The 15,356-nt window shown below is 39.2% G+C and overlaps 1 protein-coding gene across 1 annotated transcript in view; it reads left to right on the forward strand.

The window, feature by feature from the left end:
* sccpdha.1 (saccharopine dehydrogenase a, tandem duplicate 1) overlaps positions 1-9,660 on the forward strand; it is a 32,108-nt gene extending 22,448 nt beyond the window's left edge. Inside the window, exons 5-12 of the mRNA XM_072264831.1 lie at positions 74-123; positions 2,357-2,487; positions 3,454-3,571; positions 5,393-5,512; positions 5,625-5,681; positions 7,363-7,474; positions 8,825-8,906; positions 9,313-9,660. Coding sequence (XP_072120932.1) covers positions 74-123; positions 2,357-2,487; positions 3,454-3,571; positions 5,393-5,512; positions 5,625-5,681; positions 7,363-7,474; positions 8,825-8,906; positions 9,313-9,418 — 776 coding nt within the window. The 3' untranslated portion in view covers positions 9,419-9,660. The remainder of the gene's footprint in view (positions 1-73; positions 124-2,356; positions 2,488-3,453; positions 3,572-5,392; positions 5,513-5,624; positions 5,682-7,362; positions 7,475-8,824; positions 8,907-9,312) is intronic.
* Positions 9,661-15,356: the final 5,696 nt, after the last annotated feature.

Below are 15,356 nucleotides of genomic sequence, written 5' to 3' on the forward strand. Positions count from 1 at the left end.
GTGTCAAGACTTTTAACGTTGACACAATAGAGAATTAAAAAATTTGTCATTCTTTAACATTGTTACTTTTCAGGTACTCTGACTGCTGTTGAAAGCTTCCTGGCATTCGAGACAGGGCCGGAGGTTCGTCTCATGTTTATTTAAACCATTCTTCTTTAATAATGATTTCTGTAATTTCTGGCATTTAAACTGTTGCATGTCCGGTTTATCAGTGTAAGATGACACATTTAAATCCAGCTCTGCCTTGACGTTGCTTAGGTTGAGCTAGGGGATTTCTCCTTTACAGTAATATTGGGAAGTCCATATATCCATCATCCTTCGTGTGTAAGGATTTGCCCTCAGATGTCCTTTAAATAACATAGAATATAAAACTATACAGCACAGTATGGACACTTCAGCCCATGACGATGTTCTGATCATTTAATGTAGTTCGTAATCAATCTAACCCTTCCCTCATTCATAGCCCACAACCCTCCATTTTTCTTCAATAGACACACTGATGAAAGAGTCTCCTAAATGCCCTTAATGTACACCTACCACTCTTAGTGTAAAAAAACTATCTCTGTCATCTCTCCTAAATCTTCTCCAGTCACTTTAAAAGGATGTCCTCTGGTATTAACCATGATCACCCTGGGATAAAGTTACTGGCTGTCCACTGTACCTAAGCCTCTTATAATCCTATGCACCTCTGTCAAGTCGCCTCTCATCTTCGCTCGCTCCAAAGAGAAAAGCCCTTGCCCAAATCCGGGCAGCATCCTGGTAAGTCTCCTTTGCATCCCCTCAAATGCTTTCATATTCTTCATATAATGAGGCTCCATGTGTGGTGTAACCAGAGTTTTATGGCACTGCAATATTACCCAGTAGCTCTTGAACACAGTCCCCCGAAGGCCAACACACGTAACTTCCTTAACCACCCTACCCACTAAATGCTTCCACTCTCACTTTAAACCTATGGCCTCTTGTTTTAGAATACCTCTCCCCTTCCCCTGGAAAAATACTCTGACTATCTGCTCTGTCTGTTTGCTCAGAATTTTATAAATGTCTATGTTCACCTGTTGGCCTTCTTCATTCCAGTGAGAATAAACCCAGGCTGTTAAATCCCTCATAATTAAAGCCCTCCATTCCAGACAATATCTGGTGAATCTGCCTTATTTCTAATGCTTCTACATGCCTGCTGTAGTGTGGTAACCAGAACTGTACACAATACTCCATGTGTAGCCTGATCGGTGTTTTGTACTGTGGAACTTTGTCACTGTCTTTGCTACAATTCAAAGAAGGCATGTTGACTCCTAATCAGTCCTTGCCTTTCCAAATGAACATAAATCCTGGCTATTTTCTGTCCATTTTTTCCCTTCCTAATTTCTTTAAGAACCTACAACCCTTATAAATGTTAAAGGACATACTCACCAGTCATTTGCTTCGTTACTTCTGAGTAAACCTCCAATTTTCTGCAATCAATATTCCCAAATTTTGTCGTCATCTTATCCTTACAGGGTTTCTGACTTTCTCACCTTTAAACGGATATTGTTTATCCCTCTGTCAGCTGTTCCCAGCTCCTGCATTATGCTGTTGAAATCAGCCTTCTCCAATTAAGATCTGAACTTGAGGATCAACATTATCCTTTTTTGTGACAGCTTTGTCTTTCCTCTTATGCACTGTGATCAAATTAACTACAGCAGATAAGTTACCTGTGAAGTTTATTCACTTCTGAGTAGTTGAGTATAGTAGACAATTTGTGCACAGCAAGATATTACAAATTTATTAAGTGATTAGATAAATCATTCTTAATGCTTTTGGGTGAAAGAGAAATGTTAGATAAAGAGCTGGGAGAAGTACCAGCTGTTTAAAATGAGCTGAAGTGTGAAGCATTGTTATCTCTTCATGAAAGTTATTGTACTTGAATAGTTTTGCGATAATTATACTTCAAATGAATATAAACATAAGTAAGTCTGCATTATAGTTCCAACTACTGAGAGGTTGATCTAGGTCTGTGATGTAATTATGTAGGTAGAACTTTTTACTGCGATAATGTAGTGGTTAGCATGATGCTTTGTACCACCAGAGATCTCAATTGGTGTTCAGTTTCTGCTGCTGTCTGTATTCTTCCCATAACTTGGTGAATTTCCTCTGGGTGTTTTGGTTTCTTCCCACTTTCCAAAGTTGTATGGGTTGGGCTTAGTGAATTGTGGGCATGCTACGTTCGCGCCAGAAGCATGGCGACACTCGTGGGCTGCCCCCAGCACAATCCTTGGACTGCGTTGGTCAATGACACAACAGCACTTTTCACGGGATGTTTCAATGGACATATAATAAATAAAGCTAATCTAATATAATTAGTTTTTTCTGTCTTTAAAAGGGCGCCAGTTTTCACGATGGAACATGGCAGTCAGCAATCCATGGACTATCAGATCAAGCTGAACTAAGGAAACTAAGAAGACAGTTTGGCTTTCAACCTCTTCCAATTATTGGGACCAAACTTAAACGGAGGTTCGTAACCAGTCCATATAAAATTAAAAATATATATATTGCTGCTTGGCTAAGGAGGTTGATGTTATGGTTGAAATAACAGTAGTGTTATAAAATTGAATTGAATAGTATTTTGATAATTTAGCTTTGGTATAAAATGTGTGGTAATTTGTTTGAGTTGAAGCCAATTCAATGATGTTTCATTTAGCTCAAATATAGATCTTTTCTGCTTCACTTATTTAAGTACATTTCATTAATGTTGCTTTTGAAAGGGATGGATTATTTGACAATGATATGGAGTGATTAATTTTAAACTGAACAATCCCCTCAGTTGTAGAATCATAATATCTCAATACTCCTATGGCTTCCACACATTTCCTTGCCCATGACACTACACCTACACTGTATAAAGGAATTTTAAAAGTGCAACATAACCTCTTGTGATTCTGAGATCGAATTTCTCACCAGATATTTATGTTCTTATTTATTCAATCCCTAATCTACCAATACTGCTCTCCCTCTGTTTTTCTTTTCCTTCTCAAATCTTACAAAGCTTCAATGGATTTCAAGCAATTCATCTCATAAGTATATCACCTTCTATGTGATATCCAATTTAAGTCTGCTCCCTGGCATTTGTACTTTTGCTACTATGCTTCATGCTTTGTTAACTAGTTAACTTAAAATGTTTTAACTAGTTCTATGATATTCAAATTTACACTTCTGCTTGAGTGCATGATTTTGCTTCCTTTTTAATACACAACTTTAAATGACAATTAACTTGTGTATTGGCCCATTTTTTTTTAAATGTGTTGCTTAGGAAAAGCAATAATGTGTAGATAAAGTGTGAATGGGAGAAGGGAGTTATTAGCGAGAAGACACAACAGTAAGATTATTTTATATTGGTAATACGACAAGGTTTAGAAATGCAGTTTTTCTAAACTCAGTGTGGAGTAGAGATGTCCTTGAACAATACTTTCCTCTTCACAGAAATGGAGTATTTCATAGTAGCAGAATGAACCAATATGCTATTCCCTTCCTGGGCTCTGACAGCTCTGTAGTCAAACGCACACAGCGTTACCTGTATGAGAACTTGCAGGAAAGTCCTGTAAGTACATTTAGTTTCTGTTTTTTTTGAATTTTCATAGTCTGTTTACTTTAATCAAAATCTTGCATTGTATTAAGAGTGAAACTAAATTGTAATTTTATTGACCTTGAAGCTAAGGCTTATTGATAATCTTAGTTTGTTTTGCTCAAAAATGTAATTTGTTGTTGCAGAACCATAGTTTTTTTTTTCCGGAATATCTTCTTGCCGAAAAACAAACAAGGCACTTAGAGTTAGTGATTTCTTCATGTACCATTTTTGGCTCATATACAAGGAGGAAGACTTTTTAAAATGTATTTATTTCTCAGTAACAGACAAATCTGCTGGGGGAACTCTAAGGTTGAGAGCAGTGGCTGTGGGATGTAGGGTTTTGATCCAAAATATCGACATTTCATTATCCTTGTTGAAAGGAAAAATAAATTCGCCATGATCGAATTGCAGATCAGATTCAATGTGCCAAATGGCCCAATTCTGTTCCTATGCCTTGTGGTCCTGTGATTAGATTTGTCGCAGTTTCAGTGAACAGCAAGGCAAGGCTAGGCATTGAGTAGATACCAGTGTTGTAACGGTACTCGAAAAGATTCGCTGGAAGTGGAGATCATTCTGAAGCACACATCTTCAGTGCTACCGCTGAGATACTTTTCTGTCCTATGGGCATTGCTGTACCCAGAGCTTTCTGTCATTTCATGATATCACATGAAGTGGCTTGAACTGGCAAAAGACTGGCTTCTATAACTGGGAATCTCAGGAGGAAAATACCCAGCATTTCATCAAGTTTGTGAAAGAAAGTATTAGTGTGGACCATATTTCAATCATTAACACAGAAAAAATCCATAAAGAGGGAATAATGATGGAACCTTTACTGGTAAGACCAGCATTTAATGCCAACCCTAATGACCTTTGAAGTGGAGAGCATTTCACATTATTAAGAGCAAATATAATTGCTATGGAATTATGTAAAACCACAAATTTCTGGAAGTACTGGCAGATCATGTCACACCAGTGGGAACAGACGCACCTAATATTTCAGATCAAAGACCCTTCATCAGAACTGGAAAGGAAACAGAAGTTAATTTAGCTAGTGAAATTAGAAGGTCTCCAATAGGTTAAAACCAGGGTGGCCATTGGAAGAAGCTGTAAGCACGTCCTTGTGTGAATGGGAGCAGTTAGTGAGAACATAGACTAAAGTTAGGTGGGCTAAAGGGCTTTTTTGTGCTGTAGTGCTCTATGACTCTAGAAGTTCAGAACTCAAAGACTGGGAGTTGTGAAATGCAGAAGTCCAGCATATCAGACTGGGTATCTCCTCCTCGCTGAGTAGAATAAAAACAAGTACGCTTAGCCACTGTCCTATATGGGCAACTGATAGATAAATAAGACTTCTGTAGCTGTACAATTCAATATTAAATCCAGAAGGCTGTAACTTGTGCAGATGGAAAATGGGGTAAACAGAAAAAAAGAGGTTCTCACAGACAAATAAAGAGAGAAAAGGTAACCACATACCTCAACAATTGGAATTGTAGGATCTGTAAATACTAAACTGGAAATAGAGATGTTGAGTGATCTTTCCAGGAAGGAAAGTGTATCATTGGGTAGCCATGTTAATTAATTGGTTTGGCTATTTGTGTTTATGTATGGTGTCAATATTTATACTGAAGGAAACTTAAGTTTAGGGAATTTAGAAATCTACAGACTAGTATCTTTTTTGTAGTCGTGGTGCTGTCCTGTTTCTGAAACATTTTGCTAAAATCATTTAACCTACTTTTAGAAACTCATTGCGTAATTAGGTGAGCCAGTATCATTTAATGTCTTTGCTTTTCTTTTTAGGTCCAGTATGGTGGTTATGTTAGTGTAGGTGGAATTGGGTCAGTCATAATGCTGATGTTGGCTGGATTCTTCTTCTGGTGTTTCACTAAGTGCAGATTGGGAAGAAATCTTATGATCAAAGTAAGTGGCATTGATTGGTATGATCATAAAGTGGTATTCTAGTATCCATTTAAATTTTATTTAAAAACTATTGACAATGTATTGTGTATATCTTTTGCTTTCTGTATCATAGTATCCAGAATTTTTCTCGTTTGGATATTTTACAAAACAAGGGCCAACCAAACAACAGGTACGTTTGTTTTCCTTATGCTTTCTTTGTTTTGAGTTTGCTTAAAACAAATGAGTTCTCAGTTTTCAAATAAATGGTAAATCTGACCATTCACTTTAAGTAGCCTGGCTTCTAGGAAAGTGATGAATACTCAATATTTTTTGTATTTCCTCCCTGAGGTGTTTTTATTTATAATGTATAGAAATCAAATGTAAATGAAATGACTTAGATTATGAAGACACGTAGTCCTCTTTTATTGTCATTTAGTAATGCATGCATTAAGAAATGATACAATATTTTCTCCGGTGTGATATCACAAAACACAGGACAGATCAAGGCTGAAAGAACTGACAAAACCACATAATTATAATATATAGTTACAACAGTGCAACAATACCATAACTTGATGACGAAGTCCATGGGCACAGTAAAAGTTCAAAGTCTCTCGAATGTCCCACATCTCACGCAGACGGGAGAAGGAAGAAAAACTCTCCCTGCCATGCCGACCACAGTCCGACTCTGAGTCATTCGAAAACTTCGAGCTCTGATCAGCTTTCCGACACTGAGTACTGAGCGCCATCTCTGTCTGAACGATTCGACCTCAACCTCGGTCGCCAACAACAGGCAAAGCCGGGGTTTTTGAGGCCTACCCTCTGAAAGATTCCCGACCACGCAGCAACGACAGCAGTGAACGAGCGTTTCAGAAATTTCTCCAGCTGTTCCTCTGTGCTTTCATGTCCATTCTCCATCAAATCAGAATTGTCCACGACCCCTATTTAACAGATATGATATCATTTTTCACCGGAGGGCTGCGCATGCGCAGGCGTGCTGCTCTCTCTCCTCTCGCCTATTACATATTAAATATGTAAATTTAAATAGTTTTATCGAGTAGAATTATTCAGTGAAGTAAACAAGATTCTGAGGGTAAATCCATAGAATTATACAAGGTAGAAAGGGACTTTGTTGGTCTCTCACTTGTTTAAATGCCAAATTGATCCGTTCTCATTTCCTTTTCAAATTATTTTGTAAATATTGTTCAGTGTTCCTCTTAGAAGTGTTTCTTCATTGGTCATTCTATGTCCTTGAAACCCTATCAGCATAAAACATTTTGTGACTTCTCCCTTTATTCTTCTAGTGTTGTTTATATATTTGTCTCCCTAATTATTGAGTTACCAAGTGGAAAAAGTTTTTCTTGATTTCCATGATCAGTTAATCTAAATCTCCCATATCTCGATGCAAATAATAGCTTTTAGCCAATCTTGGTTTAATTTAGCTTTTCCTCATAAATAAGTCACTAATCAGAACTTAACTCATGACCTTAATGCCCAAATAAAAAACCCAAGACTAAAGGAGACTTCAAATTCGTGAATTACAGTATTTGGTTCAGCCGTACTGTTTTTAATTATATATGTTTTAAAATATATCAGCTTCTTTTTCTTAAAAGATCTGTGGTTGAGATGCTGTTATCTTTGCATATTTGATTACAGTATAATCTATTAATGTGATTGAAAATAACTTCAGTTAGTAGTATTTTTCTCCTTTCAGACTTCATTAGGATTAGGGAAAACTACCCTAATGATCAATGGATTTTTGTAGAAGAGTAAGAAAAATGAAACCTTAAAATGCACTGTTTTACACCACAGCAACTGCAACAATTGGAAGTAAATTTAGAAAAAAAAAGTTTTTGTGTCTTGTTCTGCAGATGGAAGGGATGTCTTTCAGCTTTACTTTTTTTGGTGAGGGATATAAAGAAGGTCAAGATCCTCAAAAAGGCAAACCTTCAGTGAAAATCTGCACCCAAGTGAAAGGACCAGGTACAGGCAATTCTTACTTTACATCGTGTATGATTTTGAAATAGATCTCCTGATACCCTGTTACATGGCAGTGTTACATGGAATGGTTTTATAGTAATATAGATGCCACATTTGTCTGATGCATTGTGTTCCAGCTCCAGACATGTTCCAGGTGGTAAATTCAAGGAAAACTTACTGTGGACAGTAACAGTGTTGTCTGGGAAAGCTTAGCTCCACAAGTAGTATGTCACAGTGTGAGGCCTAAAGAAGGCAGCGTATAGCACAACAGAACAATAGACAAGAACGTAGACCATTAAAGGCCCTTTGCCCCATGTTGTTGTGCTGACTTCTTAACCTCCTCTAAGACAAACCTAACCCTTCCTTCCTCCATAGCCCTCCATGTTTCTACCATCCACGTACCTCAGAGTTTCTTGGATGTCCCTAATGCATCTGCCTCTACCACCACTCCTGGCAGGACGTTCCATGCACCCTCTACTCTCACTTTCAAGAACTTACCTCTGACATCCCCCCCCCCCCCCACTTCGCTTTCCTCCAATCGCTTTAAAATTATGCCCCTTGTATTAGCCATTTTCACTCTGGGGGAAAAAAGTCTCTGGCTATCTACTCTATCTCTATCTATGCCTCCTAACATCTTGTACACCTCTATCAAGTCACCTCTCATTTTCCTTCACTCCAAAGAGAAAAATCCTTGTTTGCTCAACTGATCTTTATAAGATATGCCCTCTAATCCAGGCAGCATCCTGACAAATCTCTTCGCACCCTCTCTTTAGCTTCCATATCCTTCCTATAATGAGGCAACCAGAACTGAGTACGATGTTCCATGTGTGGTCCAACCAGGTTTTATAGAGCTGTGATATTACCTCGCAGGTCTTGAGTTCAATCCCTTAACTAATGTAGGCCAATACACCTTAACAACCCCATCAACTTTCACGGCACCTTTGAGGGATCTATGGACATGGACAACATGATCCCTCTGTTGCTCCACACTGCTAAGAATATAGCCATTAACTCTGTTTTCTGCCTTCAAATTCAAGCTTCCAAAATGAATCACTTCACACCTTTCCACATTAAACTCCACCTGCCATTTCTCAGCCCAGTTCTGTGTCCTGTTAGTGTCCCGTTGCAACCTTCAACATCCCTCCACAGCTCTACCAAACTTTGTATCATCTGCAGACTTACTAACCCACCCTTCCACTTCCTCATCCAAGTAATTTCTCCTTTTCTATCTAGATTGTGTTTATTTTAGTGAACAAAATAGCAAATGTCTATTTAAAAACAAAGGTATCTGCTTTTAATTTAATTTAATTTTCCATAATTTGTGATTTCAAAGCCTGGTGCTTATTTTTCTAGAACCGGGTTATATTGCTACCTCGATGGCTATGGTACAGGCTGCTGTCACAATTCTCTGGGAGCAAAAGTCTCTGCCAGAGCGGTGAGTTTCATAACTTAGAATTCAATAAATTACTTACAGGTTTGAAAATCTGGTTACTCAAAGCTTTATTTTGTGCTTAGCATAACAAAACAAGATGTACCTGGGGAAATGCTCACAGCAAGCATCAACTAATTGGGCTTAATGACTTTTCCATGCTTCATATTCAAAGTAATCTTAAATTCCTTGTCACTTCAGATATAACATTTCATTTGTCAAAAACTACTTTTATTAACCTGTGATCATATTTATTGCCAACCCGATGGATTGTTGACATTAAATGTTTCAATATACATGTATGTGCATATGTCAAGGTGTGTTTTCCAGTGACAATATCTGAATTGCTCTCGATATGAGGGCCCTAAATGCAGATTTGGCCATTTGTTTGCAATTATTTTTCCTCCTTTAGGGGTGGGGTGTACACACCTGGAGCAGTATTCTCAAAGACTACACTCACTGAAAGACTGAATAAGCGTGGCATTGAGTTCACTGTCATCAGCAAGCCTGAAGCTTAATTGTTCCATTCATTTGAAGTACTACATAACTGTAAGAACTCACAGTCTTGCTTTTACCACAATGTCAAGATTGCGCTCAGTAAGAAACATTTATTTGAACCAATTTTAACAGCAGTTTATTTGCCCATATTGTAGTAGAACTAATAAGAGGAATAGTTGGTTTCAGAAACTTGTTCTTCGGGGTTTGGAAAAATATTGTTTTTGTGTTTATTTCTAATGGTAATTAAACGTATTAACTACAACCATACTGAAATTGGCTCTCTTATTTGTCAGTTGAATTGGTGAGTTTTTATTTATAATAAAGGAAATATCTGAACATGCTTGGCATTGAGAACTGAAGACTATATTTATAAAATATTATATATGGGATGGGGATTGAATGTTCTTATTAAGTTAGGTAGATTACAGATGACTATTGACAGTAGTTCATTTCCACTGTGGAAAATGGAACTGCACTAGGGACAGGAGAATAAGGAATGCCTCTGAGGGAGAGAGACAAGACATTTATGTATTATACACCAGAAAATACTTCGATTTTAATCCTTCAAACAATTGAAAGTATTTTAAAATATAATTAATCATGCTATTAATTGAAGTTCTTGATTGTTTTTCAATGTATAGACACGAGTAACGTTCAAGGGCGAAATGTGTTTGAGTTGTAAGTTAGAAGTATTACTTAAGTCTGGTGTGAAATGTTTCAGGGCAAGCCTTGCGTCCTGGCGGGAAAGTTCTGTGCCGCACAAAGCTTGGTAATCGGCGACTAAGATTGGGGACCAAGTTGTCATTGCACCCAGGCGTGAAGGACATACATGAGCGTGCATTGCTCTTGTCCTGAGGTGGGCTGGGATAGTGCCTGTTATCTAGTGGGCTGTAATTTGTGACCCATCTGGTGCCCTTGTAAACCTCTAACACTGCCATTTAGTAGGACAAACAGGAGTGTTGGGAAGATTCTGTACCATGTCATAATTCTCTATCACTTTCTGGCTGATCTGCACATCTTGCTATAGACAGGGTCAGGCTGTTCCTTTGTTGCTACATCAAAAGCTTGGTACTCAATTATAATTAATTTCAGCATCTTGAACAGATAATAATTAAATGCAGGCAAATAATTTCTTTAAAAAAATGTGCTATGTGGGTTAGAGACATGGAACACCACAGCACAGAAACAGGGCCTTTGGCCCATCTAGTCCGTGCTAAACTATTAATCTGCCATTGATCTAGACCACAGCCCTCCATACCCCTCGCATCCTTGTACCTATCCAAATGTTAAAATTGATCCTGCATACACCACTTGCCCTGGCAGTTCGTTCCACACGCTCACCATCCTCTGATTGAAGAAGGTCCTCCTCATGTTTCCCTTAAACATTTCACCTTTAACCCATGACCTCTAGTCTCACCCAACCTTAGTGGCAAAAGCCTGCTTGCATTTACCCTATCCTATACTACGCATAGTTTTGTATACCTCTGTTAAATCTCTCAATCTTCTACATTCTAAGGAATAAAGTCCCAACCTATTCAACCTGATAACTCAGGTTCTCAAGTCCTGGCAACATCCTTGTAAATTTTCTCTGCACTCCCTTTCAATCTTATTTACATCTTTCCTATAAGGTAACCAAATCTGGATATGATACTCTAAATTAGGCCTCACCAATACAACATCCCAACTCCTGTGCTCAATGTTTTATGAAGGCCAATGTGCCAAAAGCTTTCTTTACACTCCTATCTACCTATGAAGCCACTTTCAATGAATTATGGACCTGTATTCCCAGATCCCTTTGACTTACCCAGGTTGGTTCTCTCAAAGTGCAGCACCTCACACTTGTCTGCATTAAATTCCATCTGCTATTTTTCCAGCTGGGCCAGAGCTGGCTGCAAGCTTTGATAGTCTTCATTGTTGTTCACTACACCCCCCAGTCTTTATGTCATCTGCAAATTTGCTGATCCGGTTAACCACATAAATCATCCAGATCGTGGATATAGATGACAAACAACAGATCCACCATCGATCTCTGTGGCACACCACTATTCACAGGCCTCTATTCAGAGAGGTAACTATCTCCTACCACTCTTTGGCTTCTCCATGAAGCCACTGTTCTCGAGCTGCCCAGGATTGTGTTGGCTGATGCATACCTGGCTACGCTAATCTCATTTTCCAGCAATCAGTATGTAGCCTTCTACGCCACATCATTTCTTCTGCTCATAAATATTTAAATGTAAAAACACATATTTCCGTTACTCCTGTGTTAACTTACTAATAATGCCTCTATAATCATGTTCTTAATCTATATAACATCAAAGGTCCCAGTACCATTCCTGGTCACGAGCTTCCAATCCAAAAAACAACTCTTGTTTATCAACCACTGTCTATCACAAAGACAGTTTTGGATCCAATTGTCAAAGTGCTCTGGATTTAATGGGCTCTAACTTTTTGCACCAGTCTCTCATTTAGGGACTTGTCAACATCAACATCTGTGTAGTCTACATCATCCACACCATCTTCCATCAATGCAATTTCTCACCTCATCAAAAAAAAACTGCCACCGATGTTGCATTTGCTGGCCTATAATTGCCTGTCTTCTCCCCTCTCTGCTACTTGAGTTAAGATTCATTATCTTTCAGTCATTTGGCCAAAGGAGGTTTGAAAATTTCTGTCAGATCTCCAGCGGTTGCCACATTTACCTCATAAAGCATCCCATCCAGCTCTGGTGATTTAAGCCCTCAAAAGACCATCCAATAATCTGGAAATTTGAAACAAAATGTTGGAAGCATTTGCCGTCGAGCAAAATATGTGTAAGCATTGCTGTACCTTGTAAATACAAAGTAACAAAGTTACCAAGATCAGATTCTAATTTTAGATGCTAATTTTTCAGAGATGAATTATTTTATTGAATCCAGAGCTTACATTGGATCCCATTGTGCTTTGCTCGAAGGGTGAAATCTAATAGACTGTAAACTCACTCCAGCTTCAGGTTAACTAGGTGCAGCATAGGACCTTATTACTGGAAATGCAAGCCATATCCCTGAAATGTTTCACCACACTGGATAGCTGGATAAAATACAGAGTTAAAAGAACGTTGCAGGAGTGAGGCATTATAGCTGAAGGAGAGGTTGTACATGTTTTTCTTTGGAACAGAAGAAGCCAAAGAGACACTTAATTAAGATGTAAAAATTGAGAGCCTTAAATTAAATAAGGATGTAGTTCTCTTAACTGAGAGGGTGTCAAATATTTAATATAATTGAAAGAAGGATTAGTGAGAGGAGAGACTGTAAGACATAGGAGCACAGCTAAACCACTTGGCCTAGCAAGTCTGCTCTGCCATTCAATTGCAGCTGACCCTTTTTCTCCCCCTCCACAGCCCACTCCTCGGCCTTCTTCCTGTAACCTTTAATGCCATGGCCAATCAAGAACCTATCAATCTTCGCCTTAAATACACCCAACAACCTGGCCTCCACAGCTGCCTGTGGTAACAAATTCCATAGATTCATCACCCTCTAGCCGGCTGGTGGCGTAGTGCATCAGCGCCGGACTTCGGAGCGAAGGCTCCCGAGTTCGAATCCGGCCGGCTCCCTTGCACACTTTCTATCCATGCTGGGTTAAGCATCGAGCTAGCAACTCGACCTCGTAAAAATAAGAAAGCCTGCTAAAAAAAAAACGTCGTCATGATGACGTCCCAATGACTTCACTCAGAGTTGAGGGCTTTCTTCTTCTTCTTCATCGTCACCCTCTGGCTAAAGAAATTTCTCCACAGATTCACCACCCCCTGGCTAAAAAAATGTCTCCACTTCTCTGATTTAAATGGATGCCCCTCTATCCTGAGGCTGTGCCCTCTTGTCTAGACTCCCCTACCATGGGAAACATACTTTCCACATCTACTCAGTCTGGGCCTTTCAATGTTCAAAGGGTTTCAGTGAGGTCTCCCCTCATCCTTCTAAATTCCAGCGAGTTCAGGCCCAGAGCCATCAAACATTCCTCATATGATAACCCTTTCATTCCCAGAATCATCCTTGTGAACCTCCTCTGAACCCTCTCCAGTGCCAGCACATCTTTTCTTTAGGAACCCAAAACTGTTCACGGTACTCAAGGTGAGCCCTCACCTTTGCATTACATCCCTGCTCTTACATTCTAGACTCTTGAAATGAATGCTAACATTGCATTTGCCTTCCTCACCACCGACCAACCAACCTGCGAGTTAACTTTAGGGTGTTCTGCACAAGGACTCACAAGTGCCTTTGCATCTCAGATTTTGGATTTTCTCCCCATTTAGAAAATAGTCTGCACATTTTTTTCTTCTACCAAAGTGCATGACCATGCATTTTTCAACATTGTATTTTGTTTGCCACTTTCGTGCCCGTTCTCCAAATCTGTCTAAGTCCTTCTGCAGCCTTCCTGTTTCCTCAACACTACCTGCTCCTCCACCAATCTTCGTATCATCTGCAGACTTGGCAACAAGGCCATCTATTCCATCATCTAAACCAGTGGTCCCCAACCACCAGGCCGCAAGGAAGCGATATGATTTGGTGATATGAAACAATATGAGTCAGCTGCACCTTTCCTCATTCCGTCATGCACTGTTGAACTTGAACACCCCCCCCTCCCCCACGTCGGCCAGTCCGCAAGAATATCGTCAATATTAAATCGGTCCATGGTGCAAAAAAGGTTGGGGACCCCTGATCTAAACCATTGATATACAGCTTAAAGAGAAGCGGTCCCAACACTGACACTTGTGGAACACCAGTAGTCACTGGCAGCCAACAAGAAAAGGATCTTTTTATTCCCACTCGCTGCCTCCTACCAAACTGCCAATGCACTATCCATGCTAGGAACTTTCTTGTAATATCATGGCAGGCAGCCTTGTGTGTGGCACCTTGTCAAAGGCCTTCTGAAAATCTAAATATACAACTCCATTGCATCCCCTTTATCCTACTTGTAACCTCAAAGAATTTCAACAGGTTTGTCAGGCAAGAATTTCCCTTAATGAAACCATGCTGACTTTGTCCTATCTTGTCCTGGGTCACCAAGTACTCTATAACCTCATCCTTAACAATTGACTCCAACATCTTCCCAACCACTGAGGGCAGGCTAACTGGTCTATAATTTTCTTTCTGCTGCCTCCCTCCTTTCATAAAGAGTGGAGAGAAACTCCTTTCATCTGGACCTCACTGTCTTAAGTGGATGACAGAGGGGGTTTAAACAATATTGATGTGTTGTTGGAAGCTGTGATTAGTAGGGGAGTGGACTTCGTGACCAAATATTTCAAACTGGCACAGAGTGGATCAAATATCTCCTGTGTTTAAAAACTTTCTCTGATAATCTGACCTGTTGCTCTAAGACTGGATACTCCCTGCGAGAGCACTACCTGGAAGAATCTCCATATTTAGAAGATTTAGGATGTTGGAAGTTCATCCAGTGACAGCTATTTGGCTTTGCTTCACGGATTGTCTGATCAACCTCAGATGAAGAAGTTTGAGGTATGGTGGAGGGGGGAGAGAAGAGTAATCAAATGGAAAATTGAGTGCATCAGCTGGTAACAAATAATCTTTTTAAATGCTCTTGACATTAAGAATTAATTTTGTCTCTCTAAGAACAATCTGAAAGCTGCAATTTTTGAGTTTTGATGAAATTGATCGGGTATTTGTAATTGATTCCATTACAACAACAAAATAATGCAGTTATGTAACACCTTTTACAATTTGCTGAAAGACCCTGTGATGGTTTGCAGGACTATTACCTGACAAAAAATTAACAGGGGTAAAGAAGTATTCAAAACAAGGAACCACAATCAAGATTAGAGGAGATTTATTGAGGGAATCCCAAGCCAAAACAGTGAGTAGTGGGAGAAAAGGAGCCAGTTATTTCCGAAGTCCGAAGTTAGTGTGCCCTGATGAAGCTACTAAAGCTTAAGAGATAGAGAGCCTTCTTTCTGTAGTAGGAAGGATC

Source organism: Mobula birostris, chromosome 8 (assembly GCF_030028105.1).
Source record: "Mobula birostris isolate sMobBir1 chromosome 8, sMobBir1.hap1, whole genome shotgun sequence".
NCBI lineage: Eukaryota > Metazoa > Chordata > Chondrichthyes > Myliobatiformes > Myliobatidae > Mobula > Mobula birostris.